The sequence below is a fragment of the Vitis vinifera genome, chromosome 7, assembly GCF_030704535.1.
Source record: "Vitis vinifera cultivar Pinot Noir 40024 chromosome 7, ASM3070453v1".
In the NCBI taxonomy this organism is placed as follows: Eukaryota; Viridiplantae; Streptophyta; class Magnoliopsida; order Vitales; family Vitaceae; genus Vitis; species Vitis vinifera.
In genome coordinates, this window is record NC_081811.1 from 25109326 (window position 1) to 25134639 (window position 25314).

The 25314-nt window shown below is 36.8% G+C and overlaps 2 protein-coding genes and 1 long non-coding RNA gene across 5 annotated transcripts; 1 reads left to right on the top strand and 2 right to left on the bottom strand.

Moving 5' to 3' along the window:
- Window positions 1-570: 570 nt before the first annotated feature.
- LOC100262463 (uncharacterized) lies at window positions 571-1961 on the bottom strand. Its single transcript, XR_785297.3, has 3 exons — window positions 1303-1961; window positions 1015-1099; window positions 571-825 (listed from the first exon to the last, which is right to left on the bottom strand). It is a non-coding gene; the product is annotated as an uncharacterized LOC100262463 (long non-coding RNA).
- A 2009-nt stretch (window positions 1962-3970) lies between these two features.
- Window positions 3971-7634, bottom strand: LOC100258853 (probable beta-D-xylosidase 6). 2 transcript variants are annotated; one of them, XM_059738593.1, is made up of 7 exons: window positions 7545-7634; window positions 6633-7366; window positions 6329-6495; window positions 6143-6240; window positions 5708-6055; window positions 4900-5316; window positions 3971-4627 (listed from the first exon to the last, which is right to left on the bottom strand). In XM_059738593.1, the coding sequence occupies exons 2-7, from the start codon at window positions 7278-7280 to the stop codon at window positions 4032-4034; spliced, it is 2274 nt and encodes a 757-aa protein (XP_059594576.1). In that variant the 5' UTR covers window positions 7281-7366; window positions 7545-7634; the 3' UTR covers window positions 3971-4031. The 2 variants fall into 2 exon arrangements, with proteins under 2 accessions (XP_059594576.1, XP_002264031.3); XM_002263995.4 differs by lacking the exon at window positions 7545-7634 and having other exon boundaries at window positions 6633-7515.
- Window positions 7635-23162: 15528 nt separating this feature from the next.
- Window positions 23163-24939, top strand: LOC100267616 (transcription factor bHLH93). 2 transcript variants are annotated; one of them, XM_002264371.4, is made up of 4 exons: window positions 23163-23922; window positions 24096-24266; window positions 24377-24544; window positions 24648-24939. In XM_002264371.4, exons 1-4 carry the CDS (start codon window positions 23353-23355, stop codon window positions 24732-24734), a joined length of 996 nt encoding a protein of 331 aa, XP_002264407.1. In that variant the 5' UTR covers window positions 23163-23352; the 3' UTR covers window positions 24735-24939. The 2 variants fall into 2 exon arrangements, with proteins under 2 accessions (XP_002264407.1, XP_019074241.1); XM_019218696.2 differs by having other exon boundaries at window positions 23293-23922; window positions 24377-24548.
- The last annotated feature ends 375 nt before the right edge of the window (window positions 24940-25314 follow it).

Genomic DNA, 25314 nt, shown 5'->3' on the forward strand with positions numbered 1-25314 from the left:
ATCCTATCATAATAATGTTTCAGCACCTTCTATAAGCTTTTCAAAAATGCTTTCAACACTTTGAGTGTTTTCAAAACACTGCTCTGAAAATATACATATATATTAGTGTCTGACATTATGTAAATATTCATACAACCCCACAGAATGATAAAGGAAGTTTAATAAAAATTATAAAATAATAATAATATATCATTTAATCATATTTTTTAAAATTTATTTTTAAAAATAAATTTCAGAAAATATGATCATAGATCGTGTTACAAATTTTTTTAAATAAAAAACAGTTTTGTGCCATTTTTGTTTTTTAATTAAATTATCCATAGCGTCCTTAGCAAGGTCAACACCTAATCCAACCAACCACCTGTTCAATTGATTGGAGGAAATTAATTCCGAGGACGTCTATGGAGTCTGGACTCTGGACCCCATGATTGAACACATGTATGGATTCCATTTTATCATCTACTCTGAAATTCAGAGGTGAACAATACGGTTTAAACCACAAAAACAATGCAGAAAAGCATGGCTAGTGATTGAAATGGGGCAAACAAGAAGAAAGGGCACGGGTCTGTGTAAGACAGAAGACTCCTCCATAAATGTGAAAATAAGGAACAGAAGGGAAGCGTCTTAACAGGCAGAGTAACAATTCTACAACATCACACATGAATACATTCAAGCCTCATATATAAATCAGCAGAAGCAGAATAAAAAGGAGAAAGTGGGATGATTTATCCATGGTGGAATCAACAGCATTACTAGCTGACGAAGATGATAGAGGGGTCGCAGCAACACTCATCAATCAGGCAACAGCAACACAAAGCCGCCAGACTGGATCCCCACATCCAACCCATATCACATTAGAGAATAATAAAAATAAAAAACAAAAACAAAAACAATGGAAATCATGTTATTTTATATACAAAACAAATCTATTGTGTATGAGATTGAAAGATATTATAATAATCATCAACCGTTTGACAGACAGGGAGATTTGCATGAGAACAGAGTGATTATTACCATCCCTCAAGGAAACCTGGTTCTCTTCTGGGTGGTGGAGCTGCGTATTGTGGGGGTGCCATCACTGGAGGGCCTTGGTAATACCCTGAGAAAATCACCCAAAATAGTTGACATGGAATTACAAGAAACCCAAGAATAAAAATACAAGACACAGAAAAATGAAGCCATGATGCTTGAAGAATGGAATCCCATGACACAAATAAACATGCATCCCAAAAAAGAATAACAGATTTTGCCAAAAATGAAAACGAAGCAAACAAATCCCCCAAGAAAAAAAAAGAAAAGTACCTTGGGCAGGGTAGGGATAAGCGTACTTGGGGTCGTTCATCTTCAAGAAACAGAGGAGAGTAGCAGGGGCGGAAAACCAGATTTTAAATGAAAGCAAGGAGAATAAAGGGAAAATGAAACTGGGTCTCTGGGGAAAAAAGGGTGTGTGAATGTGGAAAGTGCTTTGGGCTTTCGACGTCAAATGAGGTTATTCTTTCTATAGTCTAACGCTCATAAATACACATGATAGACCCAAATCGGCCTCTCTGATACGGCGGTGCTTTTCCAGATTGTTGGTTTGGAATTTGCTTTCTCCCAAAGCTATTCTCTTTCCTAGGGCTCTTCTGGAATGATCTGGGCGCTCTCACTCGCTGCACTCCCGTTGAAACGATGAAAAGACAAAACTGGTCAGCAATTGTCAAGGGGAGCAGAGAGAAGCAGAGGATAAAAGGGGAAAGTTGAAGGCGACGAGGAAAAGGTGGAGGGACCATGTGAGGAAAAAAAGGAGTGTGGGAGTGTAGACAGCTAAGCAAATCCCAATTATGGCCGAGTCTTACGTATGCCCGGGACATGAGACAGGTTGTTACCTTTCTCTCCCATTTTTACCCTCTCTTTTCACATAAAATATCCACCGAAAATTCGGACATTTCTCTGAATTATCCAAATTGGTAAACAGCCCAGCAATTGGCAGTGGTGGAATATCACAAAGCTGAAAGGCACCAGCGAGTGGGAGAAAGAGGCTGCCTCCCCCACAAATTGCAAGAATGAATGGTTCAAGTTATCCCAAGTTGCTTCCCACAATTGGTAAGAAGAGTTATCTGGTTCTCTTGCTTCTACTGATAGAGACTGATTCTTAAGTTCTTAAATTCACACCACCCTTCATCCTTTACTGGCCGAAACTCAAAAAGGGAAGAATCATAACCTCATACCCATTTGTTTGCATGGGAATAGCAAACCAATAAAGAAAGAAAAAGGGAAAGAGGATTTTTAAAGTTATCATGGGACAGACTAATCCCAAAAAACAATTTTTTTTATGTGTGTTATTAAGGTGGGAATGGAGTGGTTGAGGATGAGATCAATGGGAAATGTTGGTATATTTCTTTGGGCAATTGACTTTATGTTACGACAGTAGATTTGGCTTGTTGCTTATGCATGAGGCTTATATCATATGCGCGTGTTTTTTAAAAGTTTAGGTTAGTGTTGCATCATGTATGAGGAGGAGAGGCGCACGGGCATCTACTAAAGTGAGAAAGCAGAAAAAGGCATGTAGGTGGGGGACTAGGGAATGGTGGCACTCTTTTTGAAAAATTACTTGGATGATTACTTCATGTGATGTTTGACTACAACTACAAAAGTGACCTCCCACCCACTCCTTACTCCACCCTTATCTTTGCATTTAATCAAATTACAAGCAATGAAACCCGGTTTGATTCAAAATAATGAGATTTAAATATATGTATGATACGATTTGATAGGTTATTTCTTTTTATACGCATGGAATTGGAATGATAGGCAAACCTCATAATTAAAATTAGAATATGTAATAATTTAAAAGATTCTTCTTCAAATGGGTGCCACCCCATTAGGGTTTAGTCCCTGTTAATTTTTAAGAAGAACCAAATAATTTCAGCATTGATGGTGAAAAAAAAGTCAGATGTGAAGTTGAATTTGTTGGATTTGATTTGCAGACCAAAATTTTAGCTTTTAATATTGCATTGGTTGCGTGTGGAAATTGAAATTTTAATGCCAATAGTTCCTGGGGCTGAAATTCTTATTCGAGATGGCCCTCAAGCTTTCACCCAAGATGACTTGAGAGACCAGCAGGTGAGCTTCAAGGAACAGTAAGAAATACCCCTTTTAAACCCATTTTCTTCATCACACAGTGTACCGGCTTATCCACCTTTCACTTTCTGAGCTTGTCCTTTTTTGGAACTTCAAGTTTGTGGAGTGTGGAATTTTTGGGGCAAAGGGGGTTGGGCAAAGACAAACGATTCATTTTTAATATATATAATTTTAATTGGATGCTTTTTGTCAAACACCATGAAAATTGCTTTTAATTAGAGATTCCTGTGTAGAATTTAGGACCCATTTAGTGCATCCTATGAAAAATAAAATACTTGGGCATCGAACCAGTACTTACAGAACTCCTAACCTCCCCGCCAACATTGAATGTTTACAATAAAATCTAGGTACAAATAGATGGAAGCAAAGTATGAAGAATTGTCCAATCAACCAACAGGCTTAGACATATAGCAATAAGACCCAACATGCATATGCGGTATGATATAATTGATGCCGCTCTTTGATATGGTACCAATTCGGTATTATAGCACAATGGGACCTGTTATAAAACAGAGGTTTCCTCAAATTGGCCAGGCGTTCTAGGTTTGCAGATGCTCTGCCAGCCATACACCATTAGAGCTCAATATTTTGGTGCTTTCTTCTCAATCCAAAGCTTATGATGGACGGCTTTACTGGGGTTGTTTTTTAGGTTCACTTGGATTCTACAGGTCCCATCCCTGGCTATGACAACCTCAGCCATCTTAATGGAGTAAAAAAACCCATGTTCCTCAAAACTAAAATTCAGACACCAAAGAAAGGTAAACTCTCCCACCTAGTATTGTCTCAAAGAACAGAGAGTATTCTCTACAAAATGGCATGCGTGTTTCAGCAGAAAAAATAAAAAATAAAAAAAAAAACCCAATGCTTCTTTATTAATGTAGATGCCCATTTGAACTTCAAATGAACACTCAAATTTCAACCGAGACAGAATGCACTACATCTCCTAACATTATAGTGTGATCACCCAAGGGCATTATCCTTTTGCCTTGCTCATTTGCAATGCTAAAATGTTCACAAGGATCTACCATGATGCTTGTTTCAGTTGATCTACGAGACACAGTATGCACACGACTGAACCCAATTAGCTGTTTTTCTGGAGTGCCCTTCACAATTTTTGGCACTCTAGAGAACAACATTACAACATGGCTTCCATCCATGTCTCCAACATTAGTCACAGAGATCTCAACATGAAATCTTAATGAATCACAAGTGTCCAACTCTTCAATGTGAAAGTAATTAACCTCTTCTCTTCTTTGTCGCGGTAAGTTCTTACTGGAAACAGTGTCGCTTGATCTCAGTAAATTTAATTTGTTTGGAGCTGAAACAAACTGGTAAGCAAACTTGGTATAACTCAAGCCTTGTCCAAATCCATAGACTCTATGTCCAATATAAAATCGATAAGTTCTTCCTGGATAGCCACGATAAGGATCAGCCCTCATGTTCATATCATTCATGGGCACACGGGTGAATGACTCAGGATACCATGTCATGGGCAATCTTCCACCTGCATTGTTTCCAAAGTACTGCATCAGATTTCTACATCAAAGCCTAGGTTGTGTTTGGACACCACAATAGATGAACCCGTCTTTTTGTATTTTACATTGTGTTGGAAATGAGTCTGTTTACACTATTTTTGGATTTCTAAGGGATGAATCATTTCCCCTTGGTTATTATTTCTGATGCTGACTCCAATGTCTGTTCTAGGTGACAGATGCCCTTCAAAGGCTCTGAGAAACAAACTAAAATAAACAAAGTTCAAAAATTTTTTATACCAACCTGGATTGAAATCTCCAAAGATTATTTCTGCTAGTGCTTTTGCACCAGCCTCACCAGGGTAACCAATCCACAGAATGCTTGCGATTCGTGGGTCTTGTTCAGCAAATGACACATCAAGAGGTCCACCCCCAGTAAGAACCAAGACTAGGGGCTTTTGAATTGCACTGGCAACAGAAGAAATAAGGGCCATCTGCTTTCCAGGCAAGAGAAGACTAACCCTATCGTGATCTTCAGTTTCTTGAGACAAATCCAATCCAGCCACAACAACAACAATATCAGCTTTTCTTGCAATACTAACAGCTTCATCAAATCCAGTGTCTGAAAGGCAAGGCACATCCACGCAACCAGCTGCAAATGATGTTTTCTCCACATATGTCTTGAGTCCTTCAACAAGGCTCTCTGGTTTGCAGGGAATTCCTACAAAATTCGAGAACCCCAGCAACAATATTAGCTGGGAGTTGACATGATAGGCAATGCAGATAGAGTGGAATTTGTAAAAATAACTTGATAAACTTCACATGAGAAGTTGGAAAGAGCATGAATTCAGGTGGGGTGGGGATAAAAGCATTTGTTTCTTGGGGAAAAGAACCATATCTATCATTTGAAAATTTCCCCCATTCATCCTTCAGGATATCACAATGTTAACAAACAACTATGAATTATAAAACCATTTGTACATGATAAAAAAGGGTAAGAAAAATGGAATTTCAGTTTGCAACTGAACCACGAATATATAATTAGGCAAATAAAATTGAAAAGGAGCTGACAAAGATAAAGCCTAAACACTACTATGTGCAGGAAATCAAACCTGTGTAACCGCCACCCAGAAATGGCTGATCAGCCTGTGGACCAATAATAGCTAATGAAGATATCCTACTCTTATCCAAAGGCAAGAACTTCTTATCATTCTTCAAAAGCACAATGCCTTGCCTTGCTGCTTCAAGTGCCAATGTCCTGTGCTCCTTAGTACATACATCTTTAGGTCCTAAGTTTCCATACAGCCCGTTTGCAGGGTCTCCATCAAAAAGCCCAAGGCGCATTTGAACTGAAAACAGATTGAAAAGGGCTCTGTCTATGTCTTCTTCTTTCACCTTCCCCTGATCTATTGCAGATTGTGTGTGTCTCAACATATATGATCCACAATTTATGTCAGTTCCTACAGAGACGTAAACATATCTTAGTTTTTAATTGGACAAACATTTTTAGGTCTTTCCAGAACATACCAAAATTTTGAACAGCAAACCTGCTTTGAGAACATCAGCCACTGCATCTTCAGGGGAGTTTGCATAATGCTGATATTCATAAACAGTTGCCACAGCATCACAGTCTGAGGTTATATATCTGCCCTTAGGCCACCCAGGAGTTACATATGGATTGACCAAGTGGCAATATGGGATTAATATGAAATGAAAAGTTCTAGGAATCTTACCCTTTGAAGCCCCACTCAGTTTTGGCTTTCTGGAAGAGATCCTGCCGGGCACATGCTGGCACACCATTCACCCGATTGTATGAACACATTAAGCAGCTTGCTTTACCTTGCTGAACGCAACTACGAAATGGGGGTTGGTAGGTATCCTCCAGGTCCTGATTTGAAACCTGATAATGGAAAGATGAATCAAGCTTAAAATTAGCAGCCGAGGTTCCCAGTTCAACTTGATTTAAATATGCAATACTAGCTAAAAGTTCAGTCAGATAGAGGCTGCTAGGATTCAGAAAAAGGAAAAGTCTCATACCACAGCATCGAAGCTATATCTACTGAAATTCCCCCATTTCTCCAAGTCATAAGCAGTAAGATGCTTGCAACAAGCAGAAAGCATCAGCCCATCACCATCACTATCCCCTCGCAACACCCTCTTCTTACCTACCGCACCTCTAATTTCATCGCCGCCCTTCCAATTCCCACCCTGAAAACCCCTCACGAACTCCACCGCGTAAGCAGACGCCACCATGGGGTCTTCTCCGGGCGTCTCTTGGCCTCTCCCCCATCTTGGGTCCCTAAAAATATTGATATTAGGCGCCCAAAACGTCAATCCAGCTTGACCCACATTGTACATTGCCCGAGCCTCCACGGCGATGGCGGATCCAATTGAAAACCAAAGGCTCCGATTGAAAGAAGCGGCAGTAAGAAGAACTTGAGGGAAGCTAGTGGCAGCTGAAACGGTGCCGTTGAAGGAGACTCCGGGGCCATTGGTGGCAATCCCGTGGAGCGACTCGGACCACCACTCATAGGCAGGGATATAAAGCCTAGGAATAGCAGCGGCCTCATCGGAAAGTTGCTGTATCTTTTCAGAGAGGGTGAGGAGGGAGACGAGAGATTGAGCTCTGGTAGATATGGGGAGGGAAGTGTTGCAGAAGGGATAGTCACTATTGGTTGGTGGCATACATGGGAACTGTGGATGAGTTGACTCAGAAATGGAGAACAAGGGGAGGACTTGGAGAAAGAGGCAGATGAAGAGGAATCTCCATTCTGTAGACATGTTGGTATGAGAGTTAGTTAGGATATGTTCCTCTTAATCATCCCACATGAGATTGGAAATGAAAATAAAATATGGAATATGGAATATGGAAATGAAAATAAAGTAATATACATATATATATATATATATAATCTAAATTCTAAAACTCTAAACTAATAACAAACTCACAAAAAATGGATTTCATAATTTTCATCTCCTTGTCTGTGGCGGCACGCTGGGCAGGGGGCGCTAGAAAGGAATGGTGGGGAAAGAAAGGCTTTTATATCGAATAAAAGAAGTAGTTTTGAGGAAGAAAAAAAATAAATAAATGAAACCAATCAATTCATCTATTGGTTCGATAGTTAGTTCACCTTATTTCGATGTCAGTCCAACCCTTGGCTGACTCAACTAACTGGACTAAACGGGAATTATAACCAGTCGGTTCGGATCGAATCGGAATCGTGACCGGTCAATCCCATTAGGTTTTTAAAACCATGATTTTTTTATTAATTATAAATAATTGAAAATTCATTATATTTTAATAATTAATTTTCATATAAATTAATATTTATTTGAAGTAGTTATAAAATTTGTAGCCCTTGATATTATATTAAAGTTTTTATTAAAATTAATTAGTTACAATCGTTCAAATAAATTAATTATTGATTTAAATATAATCTGGTATTAGATTCTATCATTTCTTCATAGAATATCATTTTCATTTCACTTGTGTGGTTTAAGGTCCCAAAGCTGAAGGCCCAATTCAGGTTTTGGGCTGGGTCTTACCTCGAGTAGAAGGCCTTCTCTACAGGCCATGGCAGGTGTCACACCCTCGAAAATCACCCTAAATTTTTCACCTGGTGTGCGGTGCTAAGGACCCCTCCTTAGCCAACCTTCCTTCCCAGTCTTCACAACACTCACACACACAAGCAACAGCAAACCAAAGAGAGACAAGGACACACGAGGTTACAGGAATGTCTTCCCAACTTGTATTAGTTCTCAACCTACAAGATACAAAATTGTTCCTTGAGCCAGAGGATGATGCTTACAACCCAAGCATTCAGAGATCCTCTTCCTCTCCTTCCTCTCTATCCCCTCTCAAGGCTGCAGGAGTCCTATTTAAAAGACTAGCCCTGCAGTTTCTCCTCAGGTGGTGGTGCAACTGCTCAGAACCGCTCTGAACTGCTGGTATAACCACCCACCACCCAGATGGTGGCCTGCTGAGAAACCACCCACTCTCATCAGCATTGCCTCAGCCCCCTGTCAGTCTATGCAGCTCCTTGACTTGCTCACTAGCTGTCCAAGCTGCATCAGTGTGCCTCCCCCACACTGATGAGTGAGCCCAAGCCATATCGAGGTGCCCATGGTCTGGGCCTGTTGCTTTCCCTTCCTGTGTCAGGTTCCGCTTCAACGAGCCATGGCATTGCGCCCATGGCTGTTCCCTCTTGGTGCACAGGGCATTGCGCCCCTGTGCTGTGCATAGGCCCTCGGGTGCTAGTCGGTTGTTTGTCTGATGCCCCATCTGGCCATGGCATTGCGCCCATGGTCTTCTTGTCTGATTTGCTTGCACAAGGTTTAGGCGCCCTCGTGCTGGCGCGGGGAGGGGCTAGGCCGCATCATGCCCCGTGCTGCTGCAGCCACGGGTTGCATGCCACACATGTCGTGGAGCCCATGCGTGCATGCTCAATTGCCATGCCAAGGTGCCTTCTTGGTGCGGTCAAGGCTCGCACTAGGCGCGGTCAAGGCTCGCTCTTGGTGCTCATCCCCCTTGAGACACCCACCCCCCCCCCCCCCTTAAAGAGCAATACGGGCCGTTTTCAAAGTTTCTGGAGGAGACATCAATATGTCTGAGGAGACATAATGAAATATTTAAATAAATACAAATTAATTTAAATTCCCAAAATATCCCTCTGCACCACTCCTTAGCCCAAGTGCCTTCAAGGTGCGCATGGTGCCTGTCTGGCTTGCCCTTGGTGCGCGCGGTGCGTGTCTGGCTCGCCCGCGGTGCGCGCGCGGTGCTCGTCTGGCTCGCCCGCGGTGCGCGCCTGGCTCGCCCGTGGTGCGCGCGCGGTGCTCGTTTGGCTCGCCCGCGGTGCGCGCGCGGTGCTCGCCTGGCTCGCCCGTGGTGCGCGCGCGGTGCTCGTCTGGCTCGCCCGCGGTGCGCGCGCGGTGCTCACCTGGCTCGTCCGCGGTGCGCGCGCGGTGCTCGTCTGGCTCGCCCGCGGTGCACGTCTGACTCCTTTGTGATTCTCACACTAAGCTTCAAGGATTCGAACCACCAACCCTCTAGGCTTCCCTTGCTTTCAACCCAGGCTTTCATGGGTGCAAGGCCTACCCATGAGGCCTGTTTTTCCCGGTCTAGATCAAGTGGCTAAGGGGCTGACAGCAGGCCCCTATCACTAGATCCCCCTTTTTTTTTTTTTTTAATTCTAATTAAATTATAAATTAGTTTAAACAAGTTAACATTCTCTTCCTTTTAATTGTTGATGAAGAAGTAAGTATTATTTAGGGGTAGACATGCTTTGATTTGGTTTTTTTAATCAAAAATTGAAGAATTGGTTGACTTTTAAGTAAATTGAAACTAATTTATTTATTCCCACAAGTTAAACTGATTTAACATCGATTTGATTTGATTTGATTTGATTCTTAATTCAATTTGAAACAAAGTTAAATCCATATATTTTCTCTTCATATTTATCATAAAACACAAATAATCACAATATCACATCGTGCTTAAAAATTAAATACAATTTTTTGTTTATATTTTAATACTAGTTTTTTTTTTCCTAAAAGTATTTGTAATATAACCAATGTGAATAGAAGCATTATAGTTTCAAGTGGTTTTTCAATAATCACTATCCTAAATGTTATTGCCTTCATATTGAAAATGGTCCATCTTTGTCCTAAATGAATAATTGTGGCTTAAAAATAAATAAATAAATATTGAAAGTAAATTTACAAAAGTTATTGGGTTAGCCCCTTTATTCTTTTGGAGTTCAAATATATTAGAATGAAGTTATGTGAGTTTAGGGTCACGTTGTTGTCTAGTTATAACCACTTATGTATACGTGTAGGTTTAGAAATTTGGTTGAGGCAAGATATATAATATCTAAAACGTGCTAGCTCTCATATACAAAAATATATAATAAAAGAAATATGGTGGTAGAAGAATGTCAAGGTCTCATTTCCAAAATTATGGTGGTAATTTCATGAACAAGCCATAGTGTTAAGTATGTGGCAAATTCAATCACATTGCATTGAATTGTTATCATCAATTTGATCATAATTACCAAGCTACTCAGTCTAATCCCACTACTTCACTAACTTCAGGACTCCATCTATACTTGGTAATGCTACATGGTACATGGATTCTAAAGCTACACATCATCTAACCCTTGAAGCTTTCAATTAATAGAACTCTAATTTATTTGTTCATCCAAACAACGTTGATATTGGAAATGGTAAAGAATTTCTCATTCTAAGTGTTGGTTCAGCTTCTTTACAGTCTAATTCTTATTCTTTTCACTTTAACAACATTTTTCATGTTCCCTTGATTTCCACCAACTTAATTAGTGTTCAAAACTTCTATGTTGATAATAATGTTTTCCTTAAGTTTCATTCAACATTTTTTATGGTGAAAGACCTGTCTTTGAAGAAAGTTCTTCACCAAGGACACCTAACTAATCATAATCTTTACAAGTTTCCAAAAGAGAGTTTCCAAAACAATAGTACCAACTCTAAGGTATCTTGTTTCTCTTCCAATGTAACTCTTCTTCCTACTAGTTATGCATTGTTGAGGCACAATAGGTTAGGTCACCTTGCTTTGCCTATTGTAGATGAAGTACTCAATGCTCATTTTTTACCTATAATACGTTCTTGTGATTTATATGTCTCATGTCAATTGGCTAAGAGTCATAAACTTTCTTTAATTTAATCTATTTCTCATGCAACAAAACCATTTGATTTAGTGCACTCAAATCTTTGGGGACCTTTACTTGTTAACTCAGTTAATGAAGTTAAATATTTGCTAGTTTTCATAGATGATTGCACTCACTTTTCTTAGATATATCCTTTAAATTCCAAAGATGAGACTATCAAATGCTTCCTTCAATTTAAATTAATCGTTGAAACTTAGTTTAGTAGAAAAATTGATCATCTTTCAATTTGATTGGGAAGGAGAATATCATCCTCTCACGATTTTTTTTGTTTCATTTTGGTATCCTTTATAATCTCTCTTGTCCTTCAACTCCCAAAAAAATGGCAAGGGTAAGCGTGAAAACAAACATGTAGTTGAGGTTGGACTGCCAATAACCATTGATTAAGCAACCTAGTTTGTGTCATCTACTCTTTAATTAGCAGATGTTATGACCAAGCCTCTACCTATTCAACAGATCTTAAGTCTTTCTTCCAAACTCTCCATTCTTCCAAGACCTTGAACTTGTGGAGGATGTTAGAATAAAGCTATGTTAGCTCATAATTATGTTGTTGTCTAGTTATAACCACTAGTATATCTTGTGTTGGTTAGGAAATTTGGTTGGGACAAGATATATAATAACCGTAACATGGCAACTCTCAGATACAAAAATAATATAAAACAAACTATGCAATATTATGTGAGAGAGCATTTAGAAACCAAAACACCCTTTCTCTCTTGTTCTTGGCACATTGTATCTTGTCTAACAAGCAAACAGGGAATAAGAATAAATCCATGGTGGGTCGATCAACCTAATTTAATTTGGAGAAGTGTTTCCTTTGATCTCATCCAAAGGAAAAAAAATATTGAAATTAATGTTTGCCTTGATTAAGATAAGAATCTTGAAAGTGAAGTGGGAAACCTAAATAAAATAAGCACTTGTGTACATGCCTTTGGCTGCGTGTAAAATTTGGGAGTTTCTGCCTCCTCTGCCAACATTTCATGGATTATTCATTGTCCCGAATCTCGGCCCACCCTCTGCAGTTGCTATCAAAGAGGTAAAATGATTATCATGGATTATATTCCCTCAACTTTTAAGGGATAAGTCTAAAATGGACATGTGATGTGATGATTAATAATCAAATAAAAAGCATTGCTTGTGTCATAATACCCACATTAAAGAAAAAGAATTATCTTCAAATTAACTAAAGAAATAAAAAATAAATTAAAATTATCCGAATATACTTTTTTATATTTAATAAAAACTTTAATTAAAAATAATATTTTCAAAGATTGGAAAAAAAAAAATCAAATACATTTAAAATTTGCCCACTTTTACATATACAAATATGTGGACATAAACAAATTTTAGAGGGGTATTTATAGAGTAGTAAAAAAAAACTACTTATTGGTACATGTAATCAAGGGTCAAGTCATAAAATAAAATGATATGTGTCTACTAATGGCCAAATAAAAGTTGTCACATAGCAATAACTCTCTCAAGTCAAATTATGACATGTATCACATGGACCCCACATGAGAGGAAGCCAAGTTATCTTCAAAAATTAAATAAAGAAATAAAAATTTTTGGTAATTGAGATATAATTATCAAAATAAATAAAAATGACAAATTTGATCATTTGAAAGATAAATATTATTTCTTATTAAAATTAGATTGAAAATGATCTAAATATGCTTTTTCAAATTTTTTAAATATTTATTTTAATTAAAGAATAATATTTTAAGGATCAAGGCTATCTAACTATATCTTAAAAATCTTTCAAAATATTAACTTTAATTAAAGGATAATATTTACAAATGATCATAAAACTATTCAAATATATCCTTCCGAAACCTTATTTAGTTTTTTTAAGCTTGCAAAACACAATAAAAAACCATAATTAGAGAGTTGGTACCTAAATATGTATTCCAAAGATGTATAGATGATGTGAATTAGACTCAATAAGAGGCAAAATCATCACTTGGTTTTTTAAAGCTTGCAAGACACATTAGAAAACCATAATTAGAGAGACAATTGGTGCCTAAATATGTATTTCAAAGATACATAAATCATGTGAATTAAACTCAAAAAGGGGCAAAATCATCATTTGATTTTTTAAAGCTTGCAAGACACATTAGAAAAGTACCATAATTAGAGAGATAATTGGTGCCTAAATATGTATTTCAAAGATACATAAATTAAGTGAATTAGACTCAATAAGAGGCAAAATCATCGCTTTTAGCTTGAATTTATGTTAGTAACTTAGTCTTGGAACTAATATGTTATCTTGATCGAGTTAAAAGACAAAATAGAAGAGTTAAAAAAATGGAACTAGAGCACTTTAACCAAGGTAGAAGAAAGGCTCAACCAAGAAACAAAGGAAAAGGAGCTTGAAAAAGCCAACACTAATATCCCAATTCAAAATTGTTGAATTAAGAGAAAGTCATTTTGAATTGAAAGAAAAAAAAAAGGAAAAAACAATGCATGAGTTCTAAAATTTTGAATTCATGAGCGGCAATTTTGAACTCATAGTTTCTATTTCAAACTCAAGCACTCCATTTCAAACTCAACGTTAAAATTTCAAACTTTAGTGGTTGGAATTCATAAATTTTTTTTTTTACATTTTCTTGTAATTATATATATGTGTGTGTGCGCGCATGTGTAAAGAGAGAGAGAGAATAACAAGTGTTTTCTATGCTTATGTTTATGTATAGAGGAGAAGACACTAGGTTGGTTTTTTTTGTTCTTTGACTATTAGTTTGGATTTCTATTATCATTAATATATCTATTTGAGTTCTCTTATAGATTATGTTTGTGACAACCAACCCATAAGAGGCTAGAGTGGGTATACTAGAATAGGAACATGATGGTTTAGGGTCAAGAAGAAATGGAAAGAATGAGTCAATGTGATCTAAATTGATCCAAATGAAAGTTTGAGTTGAGGGTACGTAATAATATAAATACTCTCTATATTGTTTGGTTTAGGAGAGTGTACCACAATATTTTATTGATACAGGTGGTAATTAGTACCCTTGGTCATTAGTTAACTTGATTTATTTTATCATTATCTATCCTAAAGTTGAATTTATAAGAGAACCGAAAAACTTAAGGTTACATAACTAAAACCCTATTGGATTCATTAACTTGATAGTATTTAGGGTTCGAATTATAAATGAATATTAGGTTTTTGGATGCAATACTAAGTTTTAAAACTTAGTGTGGTCACGAACGACCATTAGCCCTAAAAACCCTAAGATCATCAAAGATAGAAAGCTTTTATTTGCTTTGATTCCTAATTCTGACACTAGATTGTGGATATTCCAATCTTTAAAGTATAAAATCTTCATCAATAATTTTCTTTCATAAAATATTGCTTTTATAATTTTATTTGTTATAACAATCAACTATCAAGATTTAGAAAATAAAAAAAATCATTCTTGATCATTCATTGTTGATATTTCTCAAGTCAATCCTTAAGAACGATGAACTCGGATATTTCATGCCATAATATTACCCTATCTCTGGTTTCTCTTGACTAAGAATATCGTGTGTTTTAGCCTTTAGCATTTGGTATAGATAACAGGTCAAAAGATTATGTCAAATCTTCAAGAGCTTTTCAATCCTTATCTTAGGTTTTCAAATCCAAGTTCAAAGATTAATTATTCGTATTAAGTTGAAGATTTGAAAATTCTTCAAAAAATAGGTTTGAAGGTTTGAAATCCATCAAGAATATCTGTCAAGTCAAATCAAGCTTCAAATTAAGCATCTAGGCCCTCATGTTAGCATTATTACCCTTTGTAAAAGAGGATAAGATAGAAATTACACCCATATTATCTTTCAAATCATTAAAAATCGAATTTGACTACACATAATTTTTCTTAAAGAGAAGTTTGTGTATAAAATCTGACATTGGAGGAGTAAAAAATTTGGAGACTTAGGTGGTGTTTGTTTTTTTTTGTTTTTTTTTTTAAAGCAATTTGTTTTTAAAATTTATATTGTTTGTTTTTTTACTTTTTCATTATTTATTATAAACTTTTTACTAAATAGAAAAAGTCAAAATATATAATTTTTTCTGAATAGAAAAAATAACATATTAGTTTTTTTTACTTTTTAATACTTAATAGAAATATAATACTACAAAAACAAACAACCTAATATTTAACACTATTAAACATTAAAATTCTATTTAGAATTAAGTAAAAAACTAAATACAACATTAATAAAATCCCAACACCACCACCCTTGTTCAAGTTTCCCTTTGGTAGGGCTTTGTCTGTGCTTTGAACATGGGAGCCTGCCTAGAAAATGTGTAGGTGGGTTTGGGCCTCCCTTACTGAGGCATTGACCGTACATAAAAATTTAGAAAACAAGAAGCAATGCACCCCTGGAACTATGACTCGATCATTTCATTCTAAGTCGATCCTCATCAGATCATGCCTTTTTGTGGTTGGATACCTTACTGAGCAGAAGGCTAAGTCTGTGACATCAAGCATGTCAGTAAAATTGATAGTAAGACTGGAGCCACGACAAATGAAGCTGAAGCAGATTAATATTTTCCCTTCTAATTAATGGTGAATACAGTAACTCAAAATGTCAACCAAAGACTAGCTGGAGCTTCACAGGAAAAGCATACAAAACTAAGAGCTGGTTAAGAAGAAGAAGCTTCTTGCTGGTACACATCCTAGCGCCTCCGTCTCCATCATTTCAGGGATTGCTTCAACATTCATGGCTCTGTCAAATTAATGACAACCATATACTTGGAAATATTAAAAAAAAAGGTTAGGTACCAAATTAACCAAAATCCACCAGGAAACCAACTTGATTACGTCTCATCTTTTTAAAGATTTTGAGAGATTTTGTGGGGCCATCGAAAAAATTAGCCGCCTCAGAAGACTAGTGGGGGCTGGAGGATCGACTCGGAGTGCGAGTGCATGAACTTTACTGGCATAATTTTCCCATTTGACTGCCAAATCAAGCGCTGGAATTCCATGGTTAATTCATTCAATCAACCAAGCATCGTGGAGTGCTCAAAAATAACACTACAAGTTCAAGAAATGGACAGGTTTTTTGTGTCACGGTCTGCATCCATCCCACTATTGGAGCAATCTTTGTCTAAATTCCCTATTAATAAAGGTAGTGAACAATGATCATACTCACAATTTCAATGCAGAAATTCAACTGTCCTTTGTCTGATTCCAATGCTCACATGTGACATCTCCCTCTTTCGACAGCCAAGACAATGGCTCACACACAATACCATATTGGAGACAACTGTGTGAAAAATGATGATTAAAGGTGTACGGGGTTATCTCTTTGAGAGTGAGAATATCATATACATGTAAAACACAGAAGAAATGCGAGAAAATATACTTAAAGCTACAGTATAAGAGCTCTACACCTGCATGAAGCTAGGGTTTTAAAATGCCTAGAACCCTAGAAAATTATTCATCCATAAGGTCTTCTCTTGGTTATAATAACACCCGAGTAAAGACACGAGAAGAAAAAAAGGGGAAATAATGACTACAATACAAAGTTTCATTAGGGCTTTGGGGGGACATTTTGAATCCGTGATGCGTTGGAATAGTATTCATCTTCCACAAACCATCAGCCAGACATGATCAGCTTCTTATATAGTCTGTATACAGGAATATTCATCGAAGTAACAACTCATGCTGCTACGTGGATCAAATGATTCCAATGGGCTCTGTGCCATTAATCTTGTGATTAAGAAAAAGAGAACTTTCAAGGTTAAAATCATAGTACTTGAGCGTTTCTTTTCCACAGTAATTTACCTAAGGCTATGTTTGGTTTCGAAAAGTTCAAAGAAATATACCAAAAAAAAAAGGAAAATAGAAAGAAAAATTTATTTTTATTCTATTAATTCAAAATTATTTCACTAATTTAATATATTTTCCATATTAAAACCAAATATACAAAAGTCGTTTTTTTTTTTAACATTTTTTTTATCTTTCCTTAATATTTTCCGGTTTATGAATGATATAATTGCTTTAAGGAATTTGATAGTACGAAAATGCCATTTATATATGACATGCAAGCAAGCATATGCATATTGAAAGTCTGAAACCATATGGCTTTTGGAAGTCTTCTTTACGTGCCATGAAATTCAGCTAGTAATGATTGGCACAAGCTCATGACATTAAACACACGCCAACGGGCAAAGGCTAGATTTTTTACTAATATACCTTTTGAAAAACCATATCATTGGATTATTAAATAAAAATAAATAAAAAAATGAAAAACTTGACTGAACATTATGGACTATATAACATTTGAAAAGACACTGATTTATGACTTTCTTTGAAGTGCAAACTTTGCTACGATCACTAGTATTTTGCCTTGAGGTACCTTTTGAGGACAATCGAAACGGATTCTCCCTCTAATATGGACCTGAATCCGTACAAAAGCATAGCTTCTGCCTCAAGAAGTCAGGTGAGTTTAAATTGTGATTTCCTGGACTTCAAAACAAAACACAAGTGGGTAGAGATTTTGACTTTGTGCCAATCAGCTATTAATTTAGAACTTAAAAATCCTGGCAAGATCATGCACATGTAAGAAATTATTAACCGTTAATAAAGCATAGTAATCTACTTTGTTTTTGCTGATTCTGGTTTGATTTTCCCCCAACTTATCTGGAAAAAGTCGGATTATACAAAGAGATCTCCTTAAATTAAGCGATTTAAAGAAGGAAAAGACACGCATAAAGCCAATGTGGCTGATGGGTTTAACCACATTGCTACGACTGATCTAGCTAGCTACCCTGATTCTGTAAAACAAACACAAAGACACACAAAAAAACAAGCCAGATCAAAACAAAGAATTATGCAGTTGGTGGTTCATTGCCAAACTTCATGGGTCAGATGCTCATGTCTTTGAAGTGTCTTCATAAACTATTGGATTTGAATTAACCCCAATTATTAGGATTTCAAGTCATACATTTTGAAGTCACACTGAGAGAAAATAAAAGGCAAAAAAAAAGAGGAACCACCACAGATTGAACATTAATTTGAAACAAATAAATTGTGTTACAAGAAACTTTTTTCTATTTTGTTTTCTCAGTAGGGATCCAGGGAGGTGTAAGCAACACTCAATAATGAAAATCTTCCACGGTTGAGTATGACTTAGTTCAATTATGATAACCTGCCTTCCACTTTTCCGGGTAATGGATTGAATCGTGCATGCCAACAAGCAATAATCTGCTTACCTTTTGAAAAGGATTGACTTCCATCGGCCTTATCATTGTTGCCTTTCAAGCATGGGTTTCTAGTCTCCTTCAACAACAGTTTTTTACTACCAACCAATTCAAACCAACTACTAAAAATAAAAGAGCCGTCTGTAATCTTGAAATCTAGCACTCAAGTTGCTTTCAACTGCTGTCTTCGAAAGTATTTCACTCGTAGTTGCCCTTCCATGCCCATCAGCATGCTCTAAAATCTGAAAGGGAAATCCCAACTAATTCATGACGCAAAACTACCATCGACCATGGTTTTAAAATCTGCTTTATTACATAGGCCGCAAAGTAAATTTGAATTTGGCATGATATTATTGGATTCGCCTTTTGTCCTCCCATTTTTATTAAACTTTTTGCCAGTTATTTTTTGTATTGAGGAAACGCCTAGATACGTGAAACTGAAGTTTCTAAGACAGCGGAGCTCATCTGGGAACTGAGTAGATGCAAGAAATCTAATCACACAGGGAAATTCAGTTGTGTTAATTTGGAAAGTCTGGTGACGAAGTTTTAGGTTAATCATCTATGAGAAAGTCTCAGCACTGTGAGAATTTGCTGAAATTATGGCTGGGAAGAGAGAAAAATTGCCTTAAGATCTGCTAGTTCAATACCACCTAGCTGCCATGGAACTAGCTAACAGCATAAACATATATATATCAAGGTTATCAAATCAAGGAAGTGCTGTCTAGATAATATACAAGGACAAAACAAACCCATTTCAAATCAACTATTGAAATGTAGAAAAAACTTCTTAAATCAAACTAATTAGATCATAATGGAAATGCAAATTCACAATTTTGTATTCACATTAACCAGGAGTGTCCCCGAAGTTTCCGTTATTGCTGGCTTTTGTTTTCTTATCCATGGGATGGGCCCTATAAATCAACCCTGCATATGATATATGTAGTTAGAAGTTTTCGACAAAAATGAATTACACACTCAGAACCAGTTTGATAGGCAACCCATTTATATGGAAACAGCTTGATGGGTAATTTTACCTATTCTTATAACTTGGTAATGGACGTCCTAATGGAAGTGAACCGACCACATCATCTTGGCAAAGGGACTTGCCTCAGATTAAAAGAAACAAAAAAGAAAAACATTATCATTTTGTTGGGGATTAATCAAATAGGGAATGGTGGGGCATACGTGGATGATTAGAGGTTGATGAGGGAGGGTGATGAAGAACCGAAGAAGCAGGTGTGACTGGCGATTAATCACGTCTTTTTATGGCCCTTTTTTAGAGTCCCCTCGTTTTCTTGTGTTGATTTGACTCATGAGAAAGACCCTCACACTCACAGGCCTCTCTCTCTCTCCCTCCCTCTCTCTCTCAACCTCTTTTATTTTCTCAGACACCCCAACTGACGCTTATGGTAGACCGTATACGTATCCAGACATGCACATGCAGGTTGTGAAACCATGTCTCACGCTCATCCCACGCGCACTTCAAACCCACCCACCCAACGGTCCCAACCTCTCCAAAATGATTCAAAAATCCCTCTACCGCTTCAAATCTTATACACAAAGCCAAGCCTGGAGGGGGTGGATCATATGAGGAATGAAGATGAGGTAGTAGGGTCTCTGGGTCTGTGTTGCTGATGCATAGGGCAGTTGTAGATGAACAGTAGTTTCAGATAATCGAGAAGTGAGATGTAGGGGGAGAGCCAAGGAGAGAGACTGAGGAGTAGGACCCCACATCACAGAGGAAAAAGCCATGAAAAAGCAGACAAAAGTGAATGGAAAAAAGCGGTTTTGGAGAGAGATATTGTGGGCGAGACGAGAGAGCAGAGGCTTGAGAGTACTACACCCCCATCAATACCACTTTCCTTCTGCCAAAACCACTCTCCCCCTGTCGGATGCTTCGGAATACATGCCGCGGTTTTTCATACTCTTATTCCTCCGTACCCTCGTGGTCTTGTCACAAATCTTTCTCTCTTCCTTTATTTTTCTATCATTAACCCATCTACGCCATTCCTTTCAATTATTATTCTTTACTTGTACATTATTATTTCCTTAATTCATTCAATCATCTCATTATTAACATGTCACGATCTCCTAATATTATAAAAAGAAAATTAATGCCATCTACATTCCACCCTTTTTGTTACTTCAATTTTCCAAACAACTAATGAATCAATCATAGTGTGTATATTTGTTGGCATTCAAATGTAAACAATAAACATCGACTATGAAAAATAAAACAAAAAATACAACACATTTTACAAGTCATGCATGGGAATATCAAAAGCCGGAAATGGTCAATTAGATCTTGTCGCCAATACTAATCCATTGCATTGGGCTGGGATATTAAAAAGATGTGTCCCCTTTTTTCAAATCAAGTTTGGATTACCATGAATTCCTTGCATAGTTTCCTAAAATTTTGTTTTTTATTATTATAAAATATTTCAAATCATTAGCAGGTGGCCGTTAATTATGTCAAAAAGAATATGCCAAAAGCATATACATGAAATTATTTAATGAAATTAAATGAGAAATTAAGGTTTGGTATGGATTAGAAAGATGTGAATACGAAACATGGTGCGTTGACTCATGCATTCACGTGTGTGTTGGGGGTTGGTCGGTCGGCTTTTGTCCCATCTTCCCTCGAGACGCGCAAGGCCCTTGGGTTTATTGTCTTTTTCCTCCTCCATTTTAGTTTTAATCTTAGGGCTAAAAAGGGGAAAAACCATATCACCCATCTCATATATTCATATTCTCAAAATCATAATATATATATATATATACTTTCAATAATATTTAAGTTTTTTTTAAAAAAAAAACAAAATTAGGTATCAAAATTAAAACCAAACTTCTAAATTCTCAATTATCAATTCAAATTACTCCTAATTTACTATCAAAATTGGAGCATCTTCGTCGAAAAGCTGGGATTATTATTTTAAGCATGGTTATTTTTAAACATAGTCTAACTATTTCTCATGTGGGATGGTAGGATTATGAGCTGTCCTAAAAGGGAATTAAAGCAAAGACTGCTTTAATATAATCCATTGAATTATTGTATGTATTTGTACAATTTTGTTCAATGACCAAAATGCTATTGATATTCCAAAAATGTAAATGCTAAATATAATATTGAAGCAATAACAACCTGCATATCATTAGAAGAAGTATCCAAAAGTTTTTGGTCCCATACATTTAAAAATACTAATAATGTTAGGAATATCTTAAATGATATGAATCATTACTTTTTGTTTGTACAACAAAATCCAAATGGCAAAGAGTCATTATTTTTTAGACACCATTATGACAGGGAAATTTAGGATCAGAAATTTAGAGAAATTTTAATATTTGCATGGAATTCCAGTTGTCATTAATTTTGCCATATAATTTCCAAATCCAGTACATTGATGGGGATGATATGCCAAAGCCCATTAAATGCAGTCAAGATGATGTCTAAAGCAAGTGAAGCCTCTTCTCCCTCAACCATCACTGTCCTATACTTGGGTTTGCAGCAGCAGCAGCGAAGAAATGGTAGAAGACAACCATATCATATTACTCATTCATTAACATGCATTGGGTGGTGTGTCACCTTTTTTTTTTTTTTTTTGCAAATTAATTTTGATATATATCTAGGTGTTCATGCATTTTATGTTTTCTGTTTGGCTAGAAAGAAAAAATATATCCATATTGTTTTGTTAGGTGGAAAATGCAGAAAGAAGTAGAGAGAAAATAGAGTAGGCCCATTAAACCATAATTAGAGATAATCCTCATTACTGTGGTGCCACTGCCAACCATTATTAGGATTTGAAATAAGACTTTTTAGGGATTTGAAGAACATCATTATACTTTCTTTTTTGCTTTCCAGTAGAAATTTGGCACATAAACATTTTTAGAAGGATTCCACTGAAGAAGAATGACTGTGGTCCACTACCAAACACACACCCAAGGAAAAAAAAAAAAAAATTATTGATAGAGAGAAATTGTAGATAATACATTAAAAACCAAAGGTTAAACCGAGCATTTTTTGAAGGATTGAGATATTGGTGATCTCCCTTTTTGTTGATCTGCAAAAGGGCACTGCTAGATTTTCTGAATAATTGAGATGAAATAATTCTCCAAACAGATATATCACCTTTTTGTATCCTTCTGGAGAATCACTTTGATGAAAGCAATCAGACAAGCAAATTATTTTCAAATGAAAAACTGATTGAAGCTGGTGGATAAGACTGGAGAGGGAACTGAACCCACACCCAATTGTCATAGGGAAACAAAGTAAGAATATAGAATTTATATTAATGTCATTTTCTGTAGAAACAAATTATATAGACACAATTTTTTATGTTTAGTAGTGAAAGAAATAAGAAAGAAAGATAGCAAGGCAAAGTTTGAGGCATTGAGAGATGAGAAAAAGTGGGGGAGATGCATTGTTTCTATTCCTGTATAAGCAAAATATAATATTTAATGGGGAGGGAAGCTGACAGAGTCTATGATGCTAACTCCATCCTTTTCGGTTCAGACAGATTTGTGGGTCAAAGCATTCAGGGTATGGGATTTAAAAATGAAGTCTGTCTAATTGAAGATTTCGGTGAAAAAGACATGAATTCACCTTGAGAGAGAGAGAGAGAGAGAGTGAGGAAAAAAGTAGATTCCTTTTCAATCTTAGGGCTGGCTATAGGTAGGTGCTATTCCTGATCACAATATACCATAATACATACCATAAGGCATATATTATGAAGAAAGAGATCACTTTTATATATGTTTATATATTCCTTCAGCTTGATGTAAGTCATCATATGAACCCACCTGCCTCTTGCATTAGCTAACCTTCATTGTGGTTTGAGAGGGAGGGAGGGAGGGAGAGAGAAAAGAGAAAAGGGAGATGGAGCCTAGTCAACATGGCCTCTTAGAAGAGTTTCTAGCTCTAAGAAGAGACACTTGCAGCACTTTCACTTCTGCAGTGAATGAGTTCTTCCCCAATGGGTGGAACTTTGATGCTTTTGATGAGAACCAAGTTTTGTCCACATCAAATCCTTCATTTGAAGGATTCTCCACCCCAACAGAACCTATCTTCGAATGTCCTTTCAGTGAAGTCTATCCTTCTGTTGATGGGTTCACCGTAGCAGAGATTGATTCATCTTACCACAAGAATGACGGCACACCCCCATTTCCAATTCAAGAAGAGTACCCTTCACTGGTTGAGGATGAAGATATCGGTCTCCTCAACAGTGATCTTCATGGGTTGGAAGAGAGGAATACCAGCTGTAAAGTTGAGATGGAACAAGCCATGGACGCTCCAGTTTTCAACCTAGGTTTGTGTGGAGAGAGAAAGGCTCGAGTTAAGAAGCTTGAGGGTCAGCCCTCCAAGAATCTAATGGCAGAAAGAAGGCGAAGGAAGCGACTCAATGATCGCCTTTCCATGCTCAGATCAATTGTTCCTAAGATCAGCAAGGTGATCTACACTTCCCAATGTTTACTCAAAGTTTCTTCTCAATTCTAACATCATAATTATCCACATTCTGCCCAAAATATTGGATCATCTATTTCCTCCTCAGAGTCTGTAGATAATTCTTCTTCACATAATGTTGATTTTGAACAACAAAATTTTGTGGTTGGCGTTAGCAGATGGACAGAACATCTATACTTGGAGATACCATAGATTATATGAAAGAGCTCCTAGAGAAAATCAACAAGTTGCAAGAAGAAGAAATCGAAGTGGGCTCGGATCAAACCAACCTAATGGGCATCTTCAAGGAGCTAAAGCCAAATGAAGTACTAGTGAGAAATTCTCCCAAGGTATGGTTTCTGCATTGCTGGATATTTGCCCAGTAAGAGTGCTAAATCAATGTACATATCTGAATAACCCAGAGTCCTTAGTCGAATTTTCTGGCATGGTGGTTTGGCAGTTTGATGTGGAAAGGAGAAACATGGATACCCGGATCGAGATTTGCTGTGCAGCAAAGCCAGGACTGTTGCTGTCGACAGTGAACACACTGGAACTTCTAGGCCTTGAAATTCAACAGTGCGTTATAAGTTGCTTCAATGATTTTTCAATGCAAGCATCTTGTTCAGACGTATGTATGTTGATCAGATTTCTCCACTTTATATTTACTTTACATGCTTTAAATCATCTGATTCGTTTGCTTTCTCTATTTGTTCTTCATGGTATGTATCTAGGTAGTGGAGCAGCAGGCAGAGACTAATTCTGAAGATATAAAGCAAGCATTATTCAGAAATGCAGGCTATGGAGGAAGATGTCTGTAGAAGAAAAGGGATGAAAAATAAATGTAGTTGGTTCAACAAGCTTGAAGAGATGGATCTCAAAGCTGTTCTCGATGGAATTAGTTTTCAACCCAGAGGTTGTAATAATGTAGTCTCTCTAAATAACACCAGAGCCATCTCACAAGTCCCCATGATGTATTATCTGCTCCCATTGAGGTTGCTTATTAATATAAGGGTCGTTTGTTCCTCCTCTTAGAATAATGATGAAGAATTCCATTAAAATTATTAAAATGAGGTAAGAATGTTTTGGAATATTTGTGCAGAACTTGGCAGGAATATATTTGCAGAACTTGGAATCAAAGTTCCTTTGTACATATATATATATATATATATGGTTAAACAAATAGTGGTTAATTATGCTCTCAATGCTACATCAGATGTAACCACATGCCAATAACAATTTAATTTCAAGAATATGCAAGATAGTGACTTCTTTCCCCTGAATCTTTCATGAATATTCAGAACTCCATTGATGAACTGTACATAACAATGAAAGACCAGTAACAGGAAATCAAAAGGAAAGGCCAAAAATCCACAGTAGTTTAAGCATATCTAAGCAAGA